The sequence below is a fragment of the Bos javanicus genome, chromosome 5, assembly GCF_032452875.1.
Source record: "Bos javanicus breed banteng chromosome 5, ARS-OSU_banteng_1.0, whole genome shotgun sequence".
Classification (NCBI taxonomy): Eukaryota; Metazoa; Chordata; class Mammalia; order Artiodactyla; family Bovidae; genus Bos; species Bos javanicus.
Window position 1 is genome coordinate 103668945 of NC_083872.1, and position 16002 is coordinate 103684946.

Genomic DNA, 16002 nt, shown 5'->3' on the forward strand with positions numbered 1-16002 from the left:
AGAGCCCCTACTGCGCACCAGACCCTGTGTGAGTTCTGAGGACACAGAGAGTCTGGTAGTGGAGACAGATGTGAACCATCAGGTAGTGAAGAAGGCTGTGATGGAGGCGTGAACAAGAGGTGCCAGGGCACAGAAGACTTCCTGGAAGAGGCAACGCTGCATCCTGAGTGATAAGGACAAAATGGCTAGGCACACTAGACAGAGCAAACGGTATGTGCAAAGACAGAGACAAGAAGCAGCAGGGCAGGTTTGGGGAAAGACTAGTGGTTTGTGTGACTGGTACCTAGGTGTGCAGGGGTGGTGGCAGGGAGGACCAGGGAGGTGGGGGAGGGGGGTTGAGGGGGCCTCTCAAGGTGTCCAAACTTGACCCTGACAGTGATTTGGAAGTAGGGAAGGTTCCAGGAGGAGAACCTGAACTTTAGAAAAGCTACTCCGACCCAGAGGTGAGTGGAGTGGAGTAAAACACTGGGGGCAAGGAGGAGAGGTAGGAGGCAGGTAGGTGACAGGTAGGCAACAGGTAGGCGACACATAAGAGGTTCTTGCAACAGACCAGGCACATACTGAAGATATAAGCCAAGGCAGCACCAGCAATGGGGTGCTGGGGAGAAAAAGACATTTGAGAGATTTTAAGGGGTAAAAAGTAAAAATGAGAGGGTTAGTCACCATGTGGACATGAGGTTAAGGGAGAGGGAGAAATCCCAACCCACTCCCAGGTCTCTGGCTCAGGTAACGGGGAGAAAGGTGAAATGCACAGAGCAGAATCTGGGCCAAGGTTGCATCTGAAGTACAGGATGCCCTAGTGGAGCTGCCAACAGGTAGTTGGGTGGGAGGTCTACATGGACATTAACACATGGCCGGTAGCTGAAGCCAGGGGCCAGGATGGGTGCCTGGCAGAGGTAAGACCAGGCATGGGTGGCAGAGCAGTGGGCCAGTAAGCTCCACCCCAACCCCACTGCGTCCACAAGGACCACCGAGAAGTAGGGATAACATGTGTGTGTGTGTGTGTGTGTGCACACGCGTATGTGTTCAGTCATGTCTGACTCTTTGTGACCCCATGGACTATAGCCTATCAGGTTCCTCTGTCCATGAGATTTCTCAGGCAAGAGTACTGGAGTAGGTTGCCATTTCCTTCTCCAAGGGATCTTCCCAACCCAGGGATCAAACCCGAGAGCACTGGCAGGTGGATTCCTTACTGACTGTGCCACCTGAGGTAACATGACTGATACTCTAAGCCCCTCATCTCACACACAGTAATTAAGACCTGGGTCCCTGGTATTCCCTGGGGCCAGGACACCATAGGAAGGATGCTCCGTCTACAGCGTACTCTTCTGAAATAACCCCATCTGGTTCCTGCCCCTTCTACCTGGGGAACACCTCTCAGAGCCCGTTCTCTCTTATTACAAACAGCAGGACTGGGACTTCTCTGCTGGTCCAGTGGTTAAGACTCTGTGCTTCCACTGCAGGTGGCACAGGCTCAATCCCTGGTGGGGGAACTAAGCCCACATCCCGCAAGGTATGGCCGATAATTAATCAATTAATTAATTTTTAAAAGGAAAACCCCTTTTTAAAAAACAAATAGCAGAGTTGCCTGCCCTCTCCCCCTCGACTCCCCTGGGGCTGGGCACACAGGCACCCCAGGTGAAAAATTTCAAGACATGGGGGTGATAACAATGTCCTCCACAAAGCCCTGGCGTATGCAACATCCCCTCAATTGTTTGTATTCTTCCCGGGGTGCAGTGGAAGCCATCTGATCCTGGCGACAGCACCCAGAAAACCAGCCCTGCCCCTCACTTCAGCTCAGAGACCCCAGAGCGGCCACCCACAGAGCACCCACCAGGGATCAAGCAGGCCAGAGGCAGCTGACCAGGCTTTTTTCCAGTTGTTTTATTTGAAAACCCTAGGGTGTGTCCCCTCCCTCACACACCCACCACCCGACCCCCACTCCCACCCCAGGACGTGACAATGCCACACGCACACAAGGTTGTGAGCTGCACACGGAACACAGGGGCTGCGCTCACGACGACATGAAAAAATATACATTATGTATAATCCAGCCGGGGCCCCCATCCCACTCCCACCCCTACAACCCAGCCACAGCCAGGCCTCGGAGAGGGGGGGACAGGAGAGGAAGAGGAGGGAAGGGGGCCAGGAGAGGAGGGGATCCCCGGAGTGAAATGGAAAGGGGGGGCTCGTTAAGAGAAGCAGAGAATGCCTGGCCAGGGGGCTCCATGGACAGGAGAGAAGGTAAGGGCAGGGGACCAGGTTTCCTTCAGTACCCCCCCCCACCATATAGCACATGGCTGGTGGGGGAAGAGACAGATGTGGGTCAGCAAAGGGGGTGGCTGCCTGGCGACAGAGAAGGCAGCCAGAATCTCCCCCACCCGGGAGTAGGAGCCCAGAGGCATGGAGCAGGGGTGGGCTGGGAGCTGAGGGGGAGGGTCGGGCTCTGGTGGGCCCCCCGATTCTGAGATTAGGAGAGGACTCTTCTAAGAGCTCTCTCCTCCACCCCACCAGGTCTCTCTCCTCTAAGAAGGTCCTTCTGTATCTTCGGTGTGTCTGTCTCACCGGGATGGAATTCTCTGTCTGGGGAGGGGCGGAGGCCTCAGTAGCGGTGAGGGGGGGTCTCGATGATGCGTCTCTCATCGCTGCTGGGTGAGTCGGCCGCCTCCGAGTCGCTGCTGTCCTCGTCGTCCTGCTGGCCGCCTGCAGCGCCCGCCACGCAGACCTGCCGGCTCTGGTAGGACTGGAGAAGGGTGGCGAGGGGGTGCTCATTGGGAGTCTTCCTGCTGGGAGTGTGTCCCAGCTGCACCCTGACTCTGCCAGGCCCCCCACTCACCTCCATGGGGTTCACGATAATGGTGAGAGCTGAGTCATCCCAGAAGAGATCGGGATCCTTGGGGTCGCTGGAGGCCCCGGGAGGCCCACTGGCCCCCGAGACGCGGCGGTGCAGTGAGTGAATGCGCACAAGACCCAGGACGACCATGAGCACCAGGAAGCCCACACACACCACGATGATGAGGGTCGCCGCACTGGGAACCACTGCAGAGAGAGCCAGGCACACCTGAGCCAACTCTGCTGGTGGGGGAGGGGAATGGCAGGAGGCGGTCAGGGGCCTGGGAACAGGGCATCCCTGAGCAAAAGAGAGGGTCCATGATGGCCCGGAATAGAGGTCTCCACTGTAGAAGCTGGAAGAGAAGCAGAGTCCCAAGGGTACAGAATCTGCCCTCAATGCAGGAGACCAGGGTTCAGTCCCTGGGTCGGGAAGATCCCCTGGAGCAGGAACTGGCAACCCACTCCAGTATTCTTACCTGGGAAGTCCCATGGACAGAGAAGCCTGGCAGGCTACAGTCCAAGGGGTCGCAAAGAGTCAGACTCAATTAAGTGACTATCACTTTTTCTTTTCACTTTCACCCAGAGAAGGGCAGAGACGGGGAGGGAAGGGGGCGGCTGGAGGGACTGAGAGCCTGAGGGAGGGAGGAGGTCTGCACAGGAGGAAGGGCAGGGGGAAAAGGGCCCTCAGCCCAACGTTGCCCTGAGCGGTTCTGTGCTCGGCAGACAGAGGGCAAGGCCTGGACTCTGCCCAGGTCCTCTGCCTGCGCCTTTCCCAGGGACCATGCAGCCCAGGAAGGAGGTCCTGGGAGCCCAGAGGGGAAAGGAGAGAGGTGGCCACACAGGCTTGATGATACAAGAGGAGAGAATGTTCTCCTTCATTTGAAGAGGAGAAGTGGGCTCCAAGCGTGGCCTGACACCCAAGGCTGGGGACAGGACCAAGAGGTAGAAAGCAGCCCCTTCAAGTACCCACCTGGACAGAGCTCACCCCTGCTCCGTGATGCCTCCCGTCTCCTTGTGGGCTCGAGCCTCCTGGACACCAGGGGCGTCCTGGACACCGGGGGCGTCCTGGACACTGGGGGGCTCTGCTCCCCTTGGGATGCACCCCCCGTCCCCTGGGCCCTGTCATGCCTCTGGGCCTGCAGCCTCACTCTGAAGCCCAGGCTCAGTGGGGCATGGACCCTAAAAGGCAGAGAGACCCAGAGCGGGGCGTGCACCCTCACTCGGACCTTGGAGCTGATGGCGGCAAAGCACATGTGCAGACACAGGGACACGCCCAGGAAGAGTGTGTGGGTGCACACCCGGACCAGGGTCACCACGCCCCGCACCCGCGCCAGGCCTTTGCCGGCCAGCACGCCTGCCCGCATCAGCCACCCGACAGCCTTCTCACACGGCAGGATGGAAAGGACGCGCCTGAGAGTCTCCAGCAAGGCAAAGCAGAGCCACACGTGCAGCTCCACCCAGCTCCCCACCAGCTGGGCAGTCCAGGCAAGCCCCTGCAGGACAATGTACCCTCCACAGACCTGGACCCAGACGGCCACGGAGGCAGCAGCCGTGAGCACAGCCTTGCCCACCTCCTGCACACACACGGACAGCACACGGAGAAGCAGGAGGAGGCAAAACAGAGGAGCCCACAGCCCCACGGACAGCAAATGGAGGTAGAGACCCCACAGGCGTGCCCCCAGGCCCAGTGCCCTCATGGGCAGCTGGGTGACTACACCCCACATGGGTGCCCACTCCTGCCAGCCACGTAGGAGCAGCGCCTCACTGACCAGAGAGGGTGTGTGGGACCCACACCCTGGGCAGTCCCGTTGTTGAGGGGCTGTTAGTATATGCGTCTCACTCACACGCGCACACACACGCACATACACACGAATTTACCCACAGCCTCCAAGACTCACATGGCCAGAGACGGAGCAGAGCACAGGGAAGCACACAGCGTGGGGTACACCCTGGTGCACACCTGTCCTCCAGCAGAGAGTGCATGCACACGCTGCCACACGCTCCAGAGCCAGCCAGGTGTGGAAACATAAGCAGGTGTGGGAGCAGCCGCACTGGCTTCACGCCTCCCCAAGGCCGCCTTGATGGTGCTCTGCCAAGTCGGTCCCCAGTCTGACCCGACCCATAGCCCATTTGGGGCCAATGACAACTGACTCTGCAGAGCAAGGGAGGCAGGCTCCCTGGGCGCCGGCTCTGGGGAGAAATGGGCCTGGGGAGAGATGAGAGTGTTTCTCAACTGCCGGGGATGGAGGAGGAGGAGAGGGGAGGCCCAGCTGGCCTGTCGGCTCCTCTGCAGGAAAAAGCCCCTCTTGGGTCTCCAGGTCGGTGGGCCAGGATCCCAGAACAGTGACCCCCACCAGCAGAATGCCCCCGTAGTCAAGCCTAGGCTGTAGAAGTAGAAACCCCTCCTTGGGGTGGAGGCCACAGCGGGTGAACTGGCTCCACAGCCACAATGATGACAAGCCAGAGCTTCTGCTCTGTGCCTTAATCAAATGCATTTGTCCCTCCAAGCCCCTGGCCTGTTGAAGGAAGTGACCGGCTGACTGCCGGCCATCAGAAATGACCACAGGAAAGACAAAGTGCAGACACGGCATGTGCAGGCAAACAAGTACAGTTAATTAGTTTAAACTGAGCCAGGAGGCCGGGGAGATGGGAGGATTTTTAAGTTAGCTACAGACAGAAACCAAGAGTTTAGGGAACATCATCAACCTTTCCTACTGCATTAGCTCCAAGTAGTTGACTCTGGCCTCGAGTGACCTCCAAGGCCACCAGGAAGGAGTGTTTGAGTTCTAGCCAGTAGCCCATGTGAAACTCCTGGCTTCGTGTAAGGCACCGTGGATGCCCTGTCCACAGCCCTGCGTGGATCCCCCTTTCTGAAGAGTCTGGGGAGAAACCTCCAACCGGAAGCACTGGTGGGTCCTATCATATGACTTTCCTAACTGCTCAGTTTTTCTCGTTTCAGCTCCAAGGAAGCTCAGGTCCAAATTCTGGCCACTCAAGCAATTGTGCAGTATCTCACAGCATGTGTTTTATGAACTGACTTATTCCCTGGCTTCATCTTCTTCCATCATTGTCCTTTCTGCCTCACGTCCAACTTCATTTTCTATTCTCATCCTACTGCACTGTGGGTCTCTCCACAAAGTCTCAAATACTTGTAGGTAACAAAGCAAGGAAATAATTCCTAACCTGACTGCGCGTTGGAATCACCTGAGGATCTTTAAAAACCCACTGAAGCCTGGCTCCCCACCCCAGACCTTCTGATTGAATTGGTATGGGATGTGGCTGAGGCACTAAGGGTTTTTACTGCTCCTAGGTGATTCTGATATGCATCAAAATTTGGCAGGACTGGATAAATCTTGTCTTCATCGTTCATCTTACCCTTCTCAGGCAGCCTCGTTCTCTCCAAACACAATACCCGGAGCCACCCACCCACCCCCAGTTCTCACACTCTTGTTCTCTCTCATGTCCATCCAGACTCCCTTCACTCTCCAAGTTCAAGGTCAAGGTCTGAATGTGCCAGCAGACCTTCCTTGACTGACTGTGCCAGTTCACACTGAGCTCTTTCCTGGTGCACTTAGGCACTACAGAGAAATGAACCTCCCATCCAACTGGAGAGAATTCTATCTCTTCCTCTTTTGCATGGTCAGAATACTTTGAAATCGCTAAACCACAATTCTGTAACTCCACTCTCAGGGCTGGAAGGAAGGGAGAGAAAGGGGACACTTTGAAGAGTCAGGAAAGATACACGGACAAAATGGATCTCCTGATAAGTTCAGGAGATGTCAATCACCAAGGCCCTCGGGTGAACTATGAATTTTGTACCCTACTCAGGCCAAAATCGGGGGAAAGGAAAAGCAGGCTGCTGCTCTCAATTGGGATCTCAGAGCAAGCAGAGAAAACAAGGATGAGAGTTACCGAGCTCAACAGCAATGCCAACCAAGACCCACTTTGAGCCTAATCTGAGTGGTAGACCCAGTATCCAACCCCAACAAGGCTGAGTGGAATGATTGCCAAGGAAAGAACTGGAAGAAGAGCTAGGGAGTCATGGCCTCAGAAGTCTATTTAACAAAAGTAGGTCGAGTTCACTCACATGTCTCTAAAGATTGTGTGAAGCTTCCTAGAACCTTGCAACTTGCTTATGCCTTACACTCCCTCCTCACCCCTACTTCCATCTGCTTTGCTGTAGGCATCACAGGAAAACAATTAAAAGGTGTCTGCAGTTGTTTTCAGGGAGAGCAAGGATGAGGGGAGCCAGTCCCAGGGAAAAGCAAACACAAGAGACAGTACAGTGGAGGCCGCTACCCAAGGAGAGGAAACCAGACTAAATTCTAAGGGGTACCCAGGAGCCAGTCTCAGTCAGAGACATCCTGGGAAGCCCTCAAGGCTCCCCCAAATTAGGTGCAACTATAAAGTGATAAGACTTTTGTTTAAGCATCTAACATGGAGAGGATATGAAGTGTGATGGCTAGAGCACGGGTTCTGGAATTCTGCTGGCTGGACTCGAATCCTGGTTCCACCATATTTTTGCTGTGTGATCTTGGATAAGGTACTTAACCTCTCTGGTCTCTGTTTCCTTGCCTTTAGAGGGAATCATTCTAGCGCCTATTTCATCTGTTGTCTGTAATGACTCACTGGGTTAATAGGTGTAAAATTCACGGGCAAAGTGCTTGGCACACCAATGTGCTTACTATTCTTAATAATTACATGGTTGACAAGAGAGCTGTCCTTTCAGGGTAGGGCTCAGTGAGTGACCATGACCTTGTTCCAAGAAAGCGTGTTTGGAACGCCTTAGGGAATTGCCTTCAGAGCCTGCAACTCGCCTTTTGACTTTTTTTTTTTAATCTCTTTTATTTTGGCTATGCCATGTGGTATGTGGAATCTTAGTTCTCCAACCAGGGATCGAACCTGTGCCCCTTGCAGTGGAAGCACAAAGTCTTAACCACTGGACCTCCAGGGAAGTCCCTGACTTTTTCTAATACGTGACACCTCTCTGCCTTTCCAGAGTGGGTTTTACATGTACAAACGCAAAATGCTATCCAGAGCCAACTCTGACAAAAGTGGATTCTGATGTGGGGAATACTGAACTAGGCCAAAAGTAAGGTATGTCCTGAAAGTAACAAAAATAAATGCATCTCATGAACTGACTTCGAAAGCGATTCTAAAAAAGGCATTCCAAAAATCATTTCCAGCAACATCAGAATCATTGCAGTTTTTAACAATGTGAAGACTCAATTTATAATATTAGGTGTAACTATTAGGTTAAAAAATAGTTTGATCTCATGTTTGTTAAAAGAAGAAAAGAAAACAGTCACATAGGCAAAAACTGGGTTGAGACCCTATTAACAATGGGTCAACTGTGGTGGAATTATGGATGACTTTTCTTCTTTACACTTATAGTTTCTAATTTTTCTATAATTAAGCAGCTCAAATTATGAATTAAAAATTGCATCACTAGTAAGCAACCCTGGCCACAGAACAAGATGGCTCTGAAGGGCATCAGTCCATTTGGATGTAACGCTTCACATGTTTGCATATTTTGTTTCAGAAATAGCCTTATGACTTTATAGATAGCACATAATTTGACAGGCAATAGCACCAACCTTATTTAGAATAGAAACTGTATCTACCTTATAATTGTTTGTATTCTTAATGATATTGTCGACAGCATTAGTATACAGTAGGTGCTTAATGCCTGGAAAATCCCATGGACAGAGGAGCCTGGTGGGCTGCAGTCCAGGGGGTCGCTAAGAGTCGGACATGACTCAGCGACTTCACTTTCACTTTTCACTTTCATGCGTTGGAGAGGGAAATGGCAACCCACTCCAGTGTTCTTGCCTGGAGAATCCCAGGGACGGGGGAGCCTGGTGGGCTGCCGTCTATGGGGTCGCACAGAGTCGGACACGACTGAAGCGACTTAGCAGCAGCAGCAGCAGGTGCTTAATACGTGATAGCTTCACTACTGAGGATCCCGAAGTCCGGGGCTGACTTGATATTGTTGGCAGCACCAACAAAGACTAAACCTGCACTGACCATCAGCCGGGATATGAGTGACCTGTGATGACCCAGGGCTCGCACTCTCCACTAGGGAAAGTGAATGAGCCAGGGGTGAAGGGACTGGAACCATCAACCAAGCCAGGTTTCACAGAATCCATGGCTCCATCCCTTCCTCCTCACCCACCACCCCAGAGGTGGGCGGAGGATGCTTGTGCCCACCTGCCCGCTGGCCCATCCAGCCTTACGTACTGGAGTTGCGGTGGGAGCTGGCCAGGCTGTGTCCAGCCATCTCAGGCGGTGGCTGGTGACCGCGGTGCAGGAACTGCTGGGAGCTGAGCATGTGGCTGGGGTGGGCCACCCGGTTCACGCTGTGCAGGACGCTGACCTGGGGCGAGGACGGGCTCAGTGGGCACACTCGCTTCTCCCCAGTCCTCTTCCAGCCCTCGGAGGCCCATCTCTTCACCCCTGCCCCCTCACCACCCCCCACCCGCCTCAGCTTCCCCTCCTCTACCCACAGCTCGGATCCAGGAGTCCCCTGCCTGGGCTGCAGTTTCCATCCCCAACCACCAGGGGGCTCAGTCCGCTCCCTCATCCCGGCTCCTCGCCCGGGGAGGGGGCGGGGCGGGGGGGGGGCGGCGGTTGGAAGGGAGGGAGCTCGGGTTACCTCCACGATGAATTCGTTGCTGGAGTAACGCCCATTCATTTCTGAGCAGGAGAGCCGGAACTTCCTGGCGTAGAGGGCTGCTCCATGTCGCAGGCGATAACGCGCCTGCCTCAGGATCTCTTCGTACACGGTGATGCTCTCCACCCCTGGGAACCGGAGGCGGCTCAGAGCAGGAGTCAGCGAGGAGGCCCGGGGTCTCTCTCCCAAACTCCCACCTGTTGACGCCCCTCAACTCAACAGGTGCGTGACCCGAGTCCTCAGAGGGAGAGAGGCTCCCCAGCACCCCGCCAGCTCTGCCTGACTGGGACAGAGAAACTGAGGCTCCATTTGCCCTCCTCTTTAAGCTGAGGAGGGATGGAGAGAAGGAAAACAGGGACGCATGCAGGACAGAGGGAGGAGGCAGCAGCGGGGAGATGGTGAGGGGCAAACACAGAAGCCCTCCATGAGGCTCTGGAAGGGAATGGAAACAGGAGGGGACCGGCCACCCCATCTTCTATTCTCCCCAACAGAGGGTCCTTTGGAGAGGAGCAGGCTTCCCAAGTCATTACCACCAAACATTAAGAGATGAGCACTTAGGAACTTCCCTGGGGGTCCAGTGGCTAAGGCCCCATGCTCCCAATGAAGGGGACCGGGTTCCATCCCTGGTCAGGGAACTAAGTCCCACATGCCTCACCTAAGAGTTCACATGCCACAACTAAAGAGTCTGCATGCCACAGCTAAAGACCCCACGTGCCACCAACTAAGACCCAGCACAGCAACATAAATAAATATTAGAACAAAAGAAAAGCTATGCTGAATCCCAGAGATCAGTGAGATGGAAGACAGAGAAGATAATGAGTAGCAAATGGCCAGAGAATAAGAAAGCTAGTCAGAGACTGAGCCAGAGAAGAGTGGAGCCCAGAGCAGAGGTGAGCCGGGCTGGACAGAGACGCTGAGAAAGAACCATCAGGATTCTAAGCCCCAGCCCCCGCCTCTAGGGACAATCTGGAAGCCAGAGGACCCCAGGTGGAGAAGGTGCAAGGGGACACTTGGTCACATTCCTGGGCCTGGAAGGAGGACCCTCTGGGCTCCCCAGAGACTCCGTCGTGGACGGGGGCATCCCAAGAAAAGAGGACCGGCTCTTGGGCTCCACTGACCGGCAATGGTGAGGTAGGCAGATGTGTTGGTGAGCTCCAGGCCTCGCTGCTGCAAGGATGCCATGTCCAGGAGCAGACTTTCCCGCTCGGGATCCAGGTCATCCCCCACCAGGGAGATCTCACAGCCGTCCAGGTTGTGCACGATCTCGTCTGACATGCGAGTGTCTGTCACTGGACGGGAGGGAGTCGGGTCCGGGTCAGAGCTGAAGGGCCCACCTCCTGGCCACTCCTCCTCCCCTTCCCAGGTCATCCCCTGAGAGCTGCCAGCATTGCTGTCAAGAAGGTCACTACCTGACAACCTCCTTATACCTGGGGGCCTCCCACTGGCCCTCCTTCCCAATAGCCAGGTATTCTCGAAAAGCGAATATGGGGTGACATTGTTATGTCCAGCTCCAGATTTTCTCCTTCACGTTGGTTCCAGACACCGACCCCTCCCTGAGAGGCATGCTTACCCGTGCCTTGCCAACTCTCGTCCTTTTTGGCCTCCACCTGGTGCGAAATGGAGCAAGTGATCTGGAGGTCAGGGAACAAAGGAACCCCCTCGGGTCCCTCGAAGTCCACAGCTGGGCGGGCAAAGTGAGCAGTGCCGCTCAGCAGGATCTGGGGGGCATCCGGCTGTAGCACCACCACATAGCCCTCCACTTCAGGGATGGAGACACAGGACTCTTCACTGAAGCACCTGCATCAGGAGAGGGGAGGGAGGCAGCCTGTGAGCCCAGCAACCACTCCCTGATAATCTGTAGTCTGGCCATCACTCTGGACCCCTACCTCTGCAGAGAGCCCCCATGTCGGGAGAAAAAGGGGAGGAAAGGGGGACAGTGTCTCTGCAGACCACCCCACCACACACACAGCAAAGCTGGAGGGGGAGATTCCCTTTCCCAGGAGGAGGCCACTGCAGAGAAGGGGCAGGGGCAAAAGGTCAGGCAACCCTGACCTATGACATCACCAATGCCCAATCCCAAGACCATAGAACTGTATTTTACAAACTGAACATACAGAAATGTAAATACATACACAGCTCTTCATCTAAGAGCTTTTTTGTTTCTTTGATTTTTAAGAAGTGTATTCAGTACAATTCCCTTCCTGGGTACATATCTAAAGAAAATGAAATCACTATCTCATGGAGAAGTAAACGGCAACCCACTTCAATAGTCTTGCCTGGACAATCTCATGGACAGAGGATCCTGGTGGGCTATAGACCATGGGGTCACAAAGAGCCGGACACGACGGAGTGATTGAGCACACATTCAGTGCAATTCCCTTCCTGGGGATGTGAGGGCTTCCCTCATAGCTCAGTTGGTAAAGAATCCTCCCGCCTCCCGCAATGCAAGAGACCCCAGTTCAATTCCTAGGTCGGGAAGATCCACTGGAGAAAGGATAGGTTACCCACTCCAGTATTCTTGGGCTTCCCTTGTGACTCAGCTGGTAAAGAATCCGCCTGCAATGCGGGAGACCTGGGTTCGATCACTGGGTTGGGAAGATCCCCTGGAGAAGAGAAAGGCTACCCACTTCAGTATCCTGACCTGGAGAATTCCATGGACTGTGTAGTCCATTGGGCCACAAACAGTCGGTTATATATCTAAAGAAAACAAGTATGAGTATATATGGGTATATACTAAAGATGAAATCACTATCTCAGAGCACTAGCTCTACCCTCATGTTCACCACAGCATTATTCACAGTTGCCCAGACACAGAGACCACCAGAGTGTCCATCCATAGATGAATGGATCAAGAAGATATGACATATATACAATGGAATACTATTCAGTCTGCCTCTTGTGATGATATGGAAGGGCCTTGAAGGTGTTATGCTAAGTGAAATAAGATAAAGACAAATACCATATATATAACTTATATGTGGAATCTATCACCTTCTTTTTTATATTTTTGGCCACACCAAGTCATGCAGGGATCCTGGTTCATCAATATCCATGACCCCTGCAGTGGAAGCTCGGAGTCTTAACTACTGGACTGGTAGATATGTGTCAAAAAATATTCAACAACAAAGGTGGGGTGGGAGTGGGAAGTGTGTCAAAGGATGTCCACAAAACTATAATTCAAAAGATACATACACCCCTGTGTTATAGCAGCACTATTCACAATAACCACGATGTGAAAACAATCTGAATGTCCACTGACAGATGAATGAATAAATTAGAGGTGGTGCATATATACAATGGAATACTACTCAGTCATCAAAAAACAAAATGATGCCATTTGCAGCAACACAGATGCAACTAGAGAGTATCATACTAAGTGAAGTAAGTCAGAAAGAGAAAGACAAATACCATATGATATCACTTATATGTATGGGCTTCCCAGGCGGCACTAGTGGTAAAGAACCTGCCTGCCAATGCAGGAAATGTAAGAGACCTGGGTTTGACTCATGGGTTGGGAAGATTCCCTGGAGAAGGGAATGGGAACCCACTCCAGCATTTTTGCCTAGAGAATCCCATGGACAGAGGAGCCTGGAGGGCTATAGTCCATAGGGTCGCACAAAGTTGGACACAACTGAAGAGACTGAGCATGCACGCACGCACATCACTCATACGTGGAATCTAAAATATGACACAAATGAGCCCATCTATCAAACAGAAGCAGAATCGCAGACACAGAGAACAGACTGACGGTTGCCAAGGGAGAGGGGATGGGGCAAGGATGGAGTGGGAGGCTGGGGTTAGCAGATGTAAGCTTTTATATACACAATGGATAAACAAGGGCCTACCGAATAGCACAGAGAACTAGATTCAATATCCTATGATAAAGCATAGTGGAAAGGAATATTAAAAAGGTATGTGTATATACGTATAACTGAATTACGTTGCTGTACAGCAGAAACTAACACAACACCGTAAATCAACCACAATAAAAAAAAGAAAAAAAAAAAAGGACATCCTCCTCCCAGGTGCATCTTCCACGCATTTCGTCCAGTACCAGAGAAACACTCTTCGGTAGGCAAGCTAATCTGACCATCTCAGACCGCATCCACCATCCCATGAAACCTCTCTGACCTTGGTGCCAGACAAACCCTCCCAAGAAGACTAAGTCCTGACCAACCAACATCACAGCCGCTCCAGAACACACTCCCAGGATCTCCTCCAGCCAATCTGAGGGTTATCCCCAGAGCACTTGCTGCTTTGTGAAGCATTTTGCCCACATGCTTTCACTTAACCTTCTTTCACTGCTGTTGGAAGAAGCAGCAGAAGCCAAAGCTCCTGGGTCAAGCATCTTGGCCGCATAAGAAATATGCATCCCAATCCAGGCTTGAACCCATTCTTCTCATTCCAAGTACACGCCTTCCCACTAACCCACAGCCACCATGTGGAACCTGGGTTTGCACAAATCAAATTTATTTATAAAGAAGTGTCTCCTTGGAATTCCGAGGCGATCCAGTGGTTAGGACTTGGCACTTTCACAGCCATGGACCTGGGTTCAATCCCTGGTTGAGGAACTAAGATCCCACAAGCTGCATGGTGCAGCAAAAAAAAAAAAAAAAGTGCCCCCTTGAACATGCAGTTTTCACAGGGGAGGTGGTAATTCCAAAGCAGGGCTTGTGGTCCACCTGCCTCAGCTAAGAGAAATTATTTTTCTAAAAGGATTGTCATTTGTGTTACTGAGTGCAGCTTGACTACTGGAGCCAACAGGGAGAAGGCATAATCTCAGCGGATACCATGAATGCAGAGCCCCTGAAGGGACCAAACCCACAACCTGCTGAGTTCTGTGCCCTAAGGAGCAGGGCCTGAGACAGTCTGCACAGTCCCAGAGAAACCCCAATCAAAGCCTCCTGGGAAATAAGTCCAGCTGACTCTGGAAGCACAGCCTCCAGCAGATATTCCCACTGTGATGGGTGATCCAAAAGAGGCCCAAAGGGGACCAGGGGGCTGGCCCTGGCGCTGATGATCTGGTCAAGAAATTAGAATTTCTACACAAACCTTCAAACAAGAGCCAACGTGGTCACCATCACATAAATGGAGCACACACAAAACCAAGAGCGTTCAAAGTGGGAGAGGTTATTCTGGCTAAGATGGGAGTAGGGTTATTTGGTCAGGGAGAGTTAGAATACTGGAAAAAAGTAGCAAGTGACCCAGCCTTTGAAGGAGGTAGAAAGTTGACCCTAGAGTGGATGGTGAGGAGCACACGGAGGGGAGTAGAGGAACACGAAGCAGGAAAGGCTGGGACAGATGGTTCAGGGCTCCGAGTGCAATTTTTGTGAGTGGCAGGAGGGAACCACAGACGTCTTCTTCAGCAGGGAAGTGTGAGGATGGACATTTGGATTTCGGATCACTAACCTAGCCTTTGGGTGGGGACAGAACTGAAGTTAGAATACTAGACAGTCATTAGTTTGGAGGCTATCTCAAGAGGCCAGAGGAGTGGGCATGACAGCCTGCTGGAGCCATAACACAGACATGGGGAAAGAGGAAGCAGACACCAGACACGAGTGAAAGGGGTCTGGGTGACCGGATGACTGACAGGGCGTGGCGCATAAACACAGGGAGGGCTCCGAGGCAGGTCAGAGGCTGCAAGCCAGGGTGACTGCAAGGACAGAGACACCGCCACAGAGGCAGAGAATTCGGGGGCAGGGCTGGTTCAGGCACTGAAGTTCATTATTAAGCTTTAGGTCATTTGTTTGAGGTGTGGGCAGAACTTCCCAGACAGAGATTACAGCAAGCACGTAGAAATTCAAAAACTAGGGAGAGCGAACAGAGCTAGAGAAAAAGATGTGGTGCCCATCTGTTCAGTGGTCAATGCCATGAGGAGATGGGCTTTCCAAGAATTCCAGAAAGGTTAAAAAAAAAAAAAACCTTAGGGAAAATCTGCATTGACTGAACAGTTGCATGTGAAAGTGCTCAGTCATGTCTGACTCTGTGGATCCATGGACTGTAGCCCACCAGGCTCCTCTGTCCATGGGATTCTCCAGGCAAGAATACTGGAGTGGGTTGCCATGTCCTCTTTCAGGGAATCTTCCTGACCCAGGAATCGAACCCAGGTCTTCCACATTGCAGGCAGAGTCTTTACTGTCTGAGCCACTAGGGAAGCTCAAGAATACTGGAGTGGGTAGCCTATCCCTTCTCCAGGGAATCTGCCCCACCCAGGATGGAGCCAGGGTCGCAAGAGGATTCTTTACCAGCTGAGCAACCAGGGAAGCCCCTCAGTGAGGTGTTAGTGTAGAACTAACAACATGGAAACCCTGAAATGGAAAAATGAGACCTCCCTCCCTCTTAACCTCACAAAGGAAGAAGGCCCCTCCCCTCTACTAAAGGAAGAGCTCAGGTTCCCAACCCTCAGATAAGTCTCTTCCCTGGGCAGGTAATAAGTCAGAGGAATCCAGATGAGCCAGTCAACAAAGAGGGCATCAACTCCCACCTTGTAGGGCTAC

General features: G+C 52.8%; 1 protein-coding gene across 1 annotated transcript in view; it reads right to left on the reverse strand.

The window, feature by feature from the left end:
* Positions 1-1868: 1868 nt before the first annotated feature.
* Positions 1869-16002, reverse strand: part of CLSTN3 (calsyntenin 3) — a 29904-nt gene continuing 15770 nt past the window's right edge. Inside the window, exons 13-18 of the mRNA XM_061418032.1 lie at positions 11076-11302; positions 10624-10794; positions 9488-9633; positions 9073-9208; positions 2837-3039; positions 1869-2743 (exon numbers count right to left, since the gene is read on the reverse strand). Coding sequence (XP_061274016.1) covers positions 2603-2743; positions 2837-3039; positions 9073-9208; positions 9488-9633; positions 10624-10794; positions 11076-11302 — 1024 coding nt within the window. The 3' untranslated portion in view covers positions 1869-2602. The remainder of the gene's footprint in view (positions 2744-2836; positions 3040-9072; positions 9209-9487; positions 9634-10623; positions 10795-11075; positions 11303-16002) is intronic.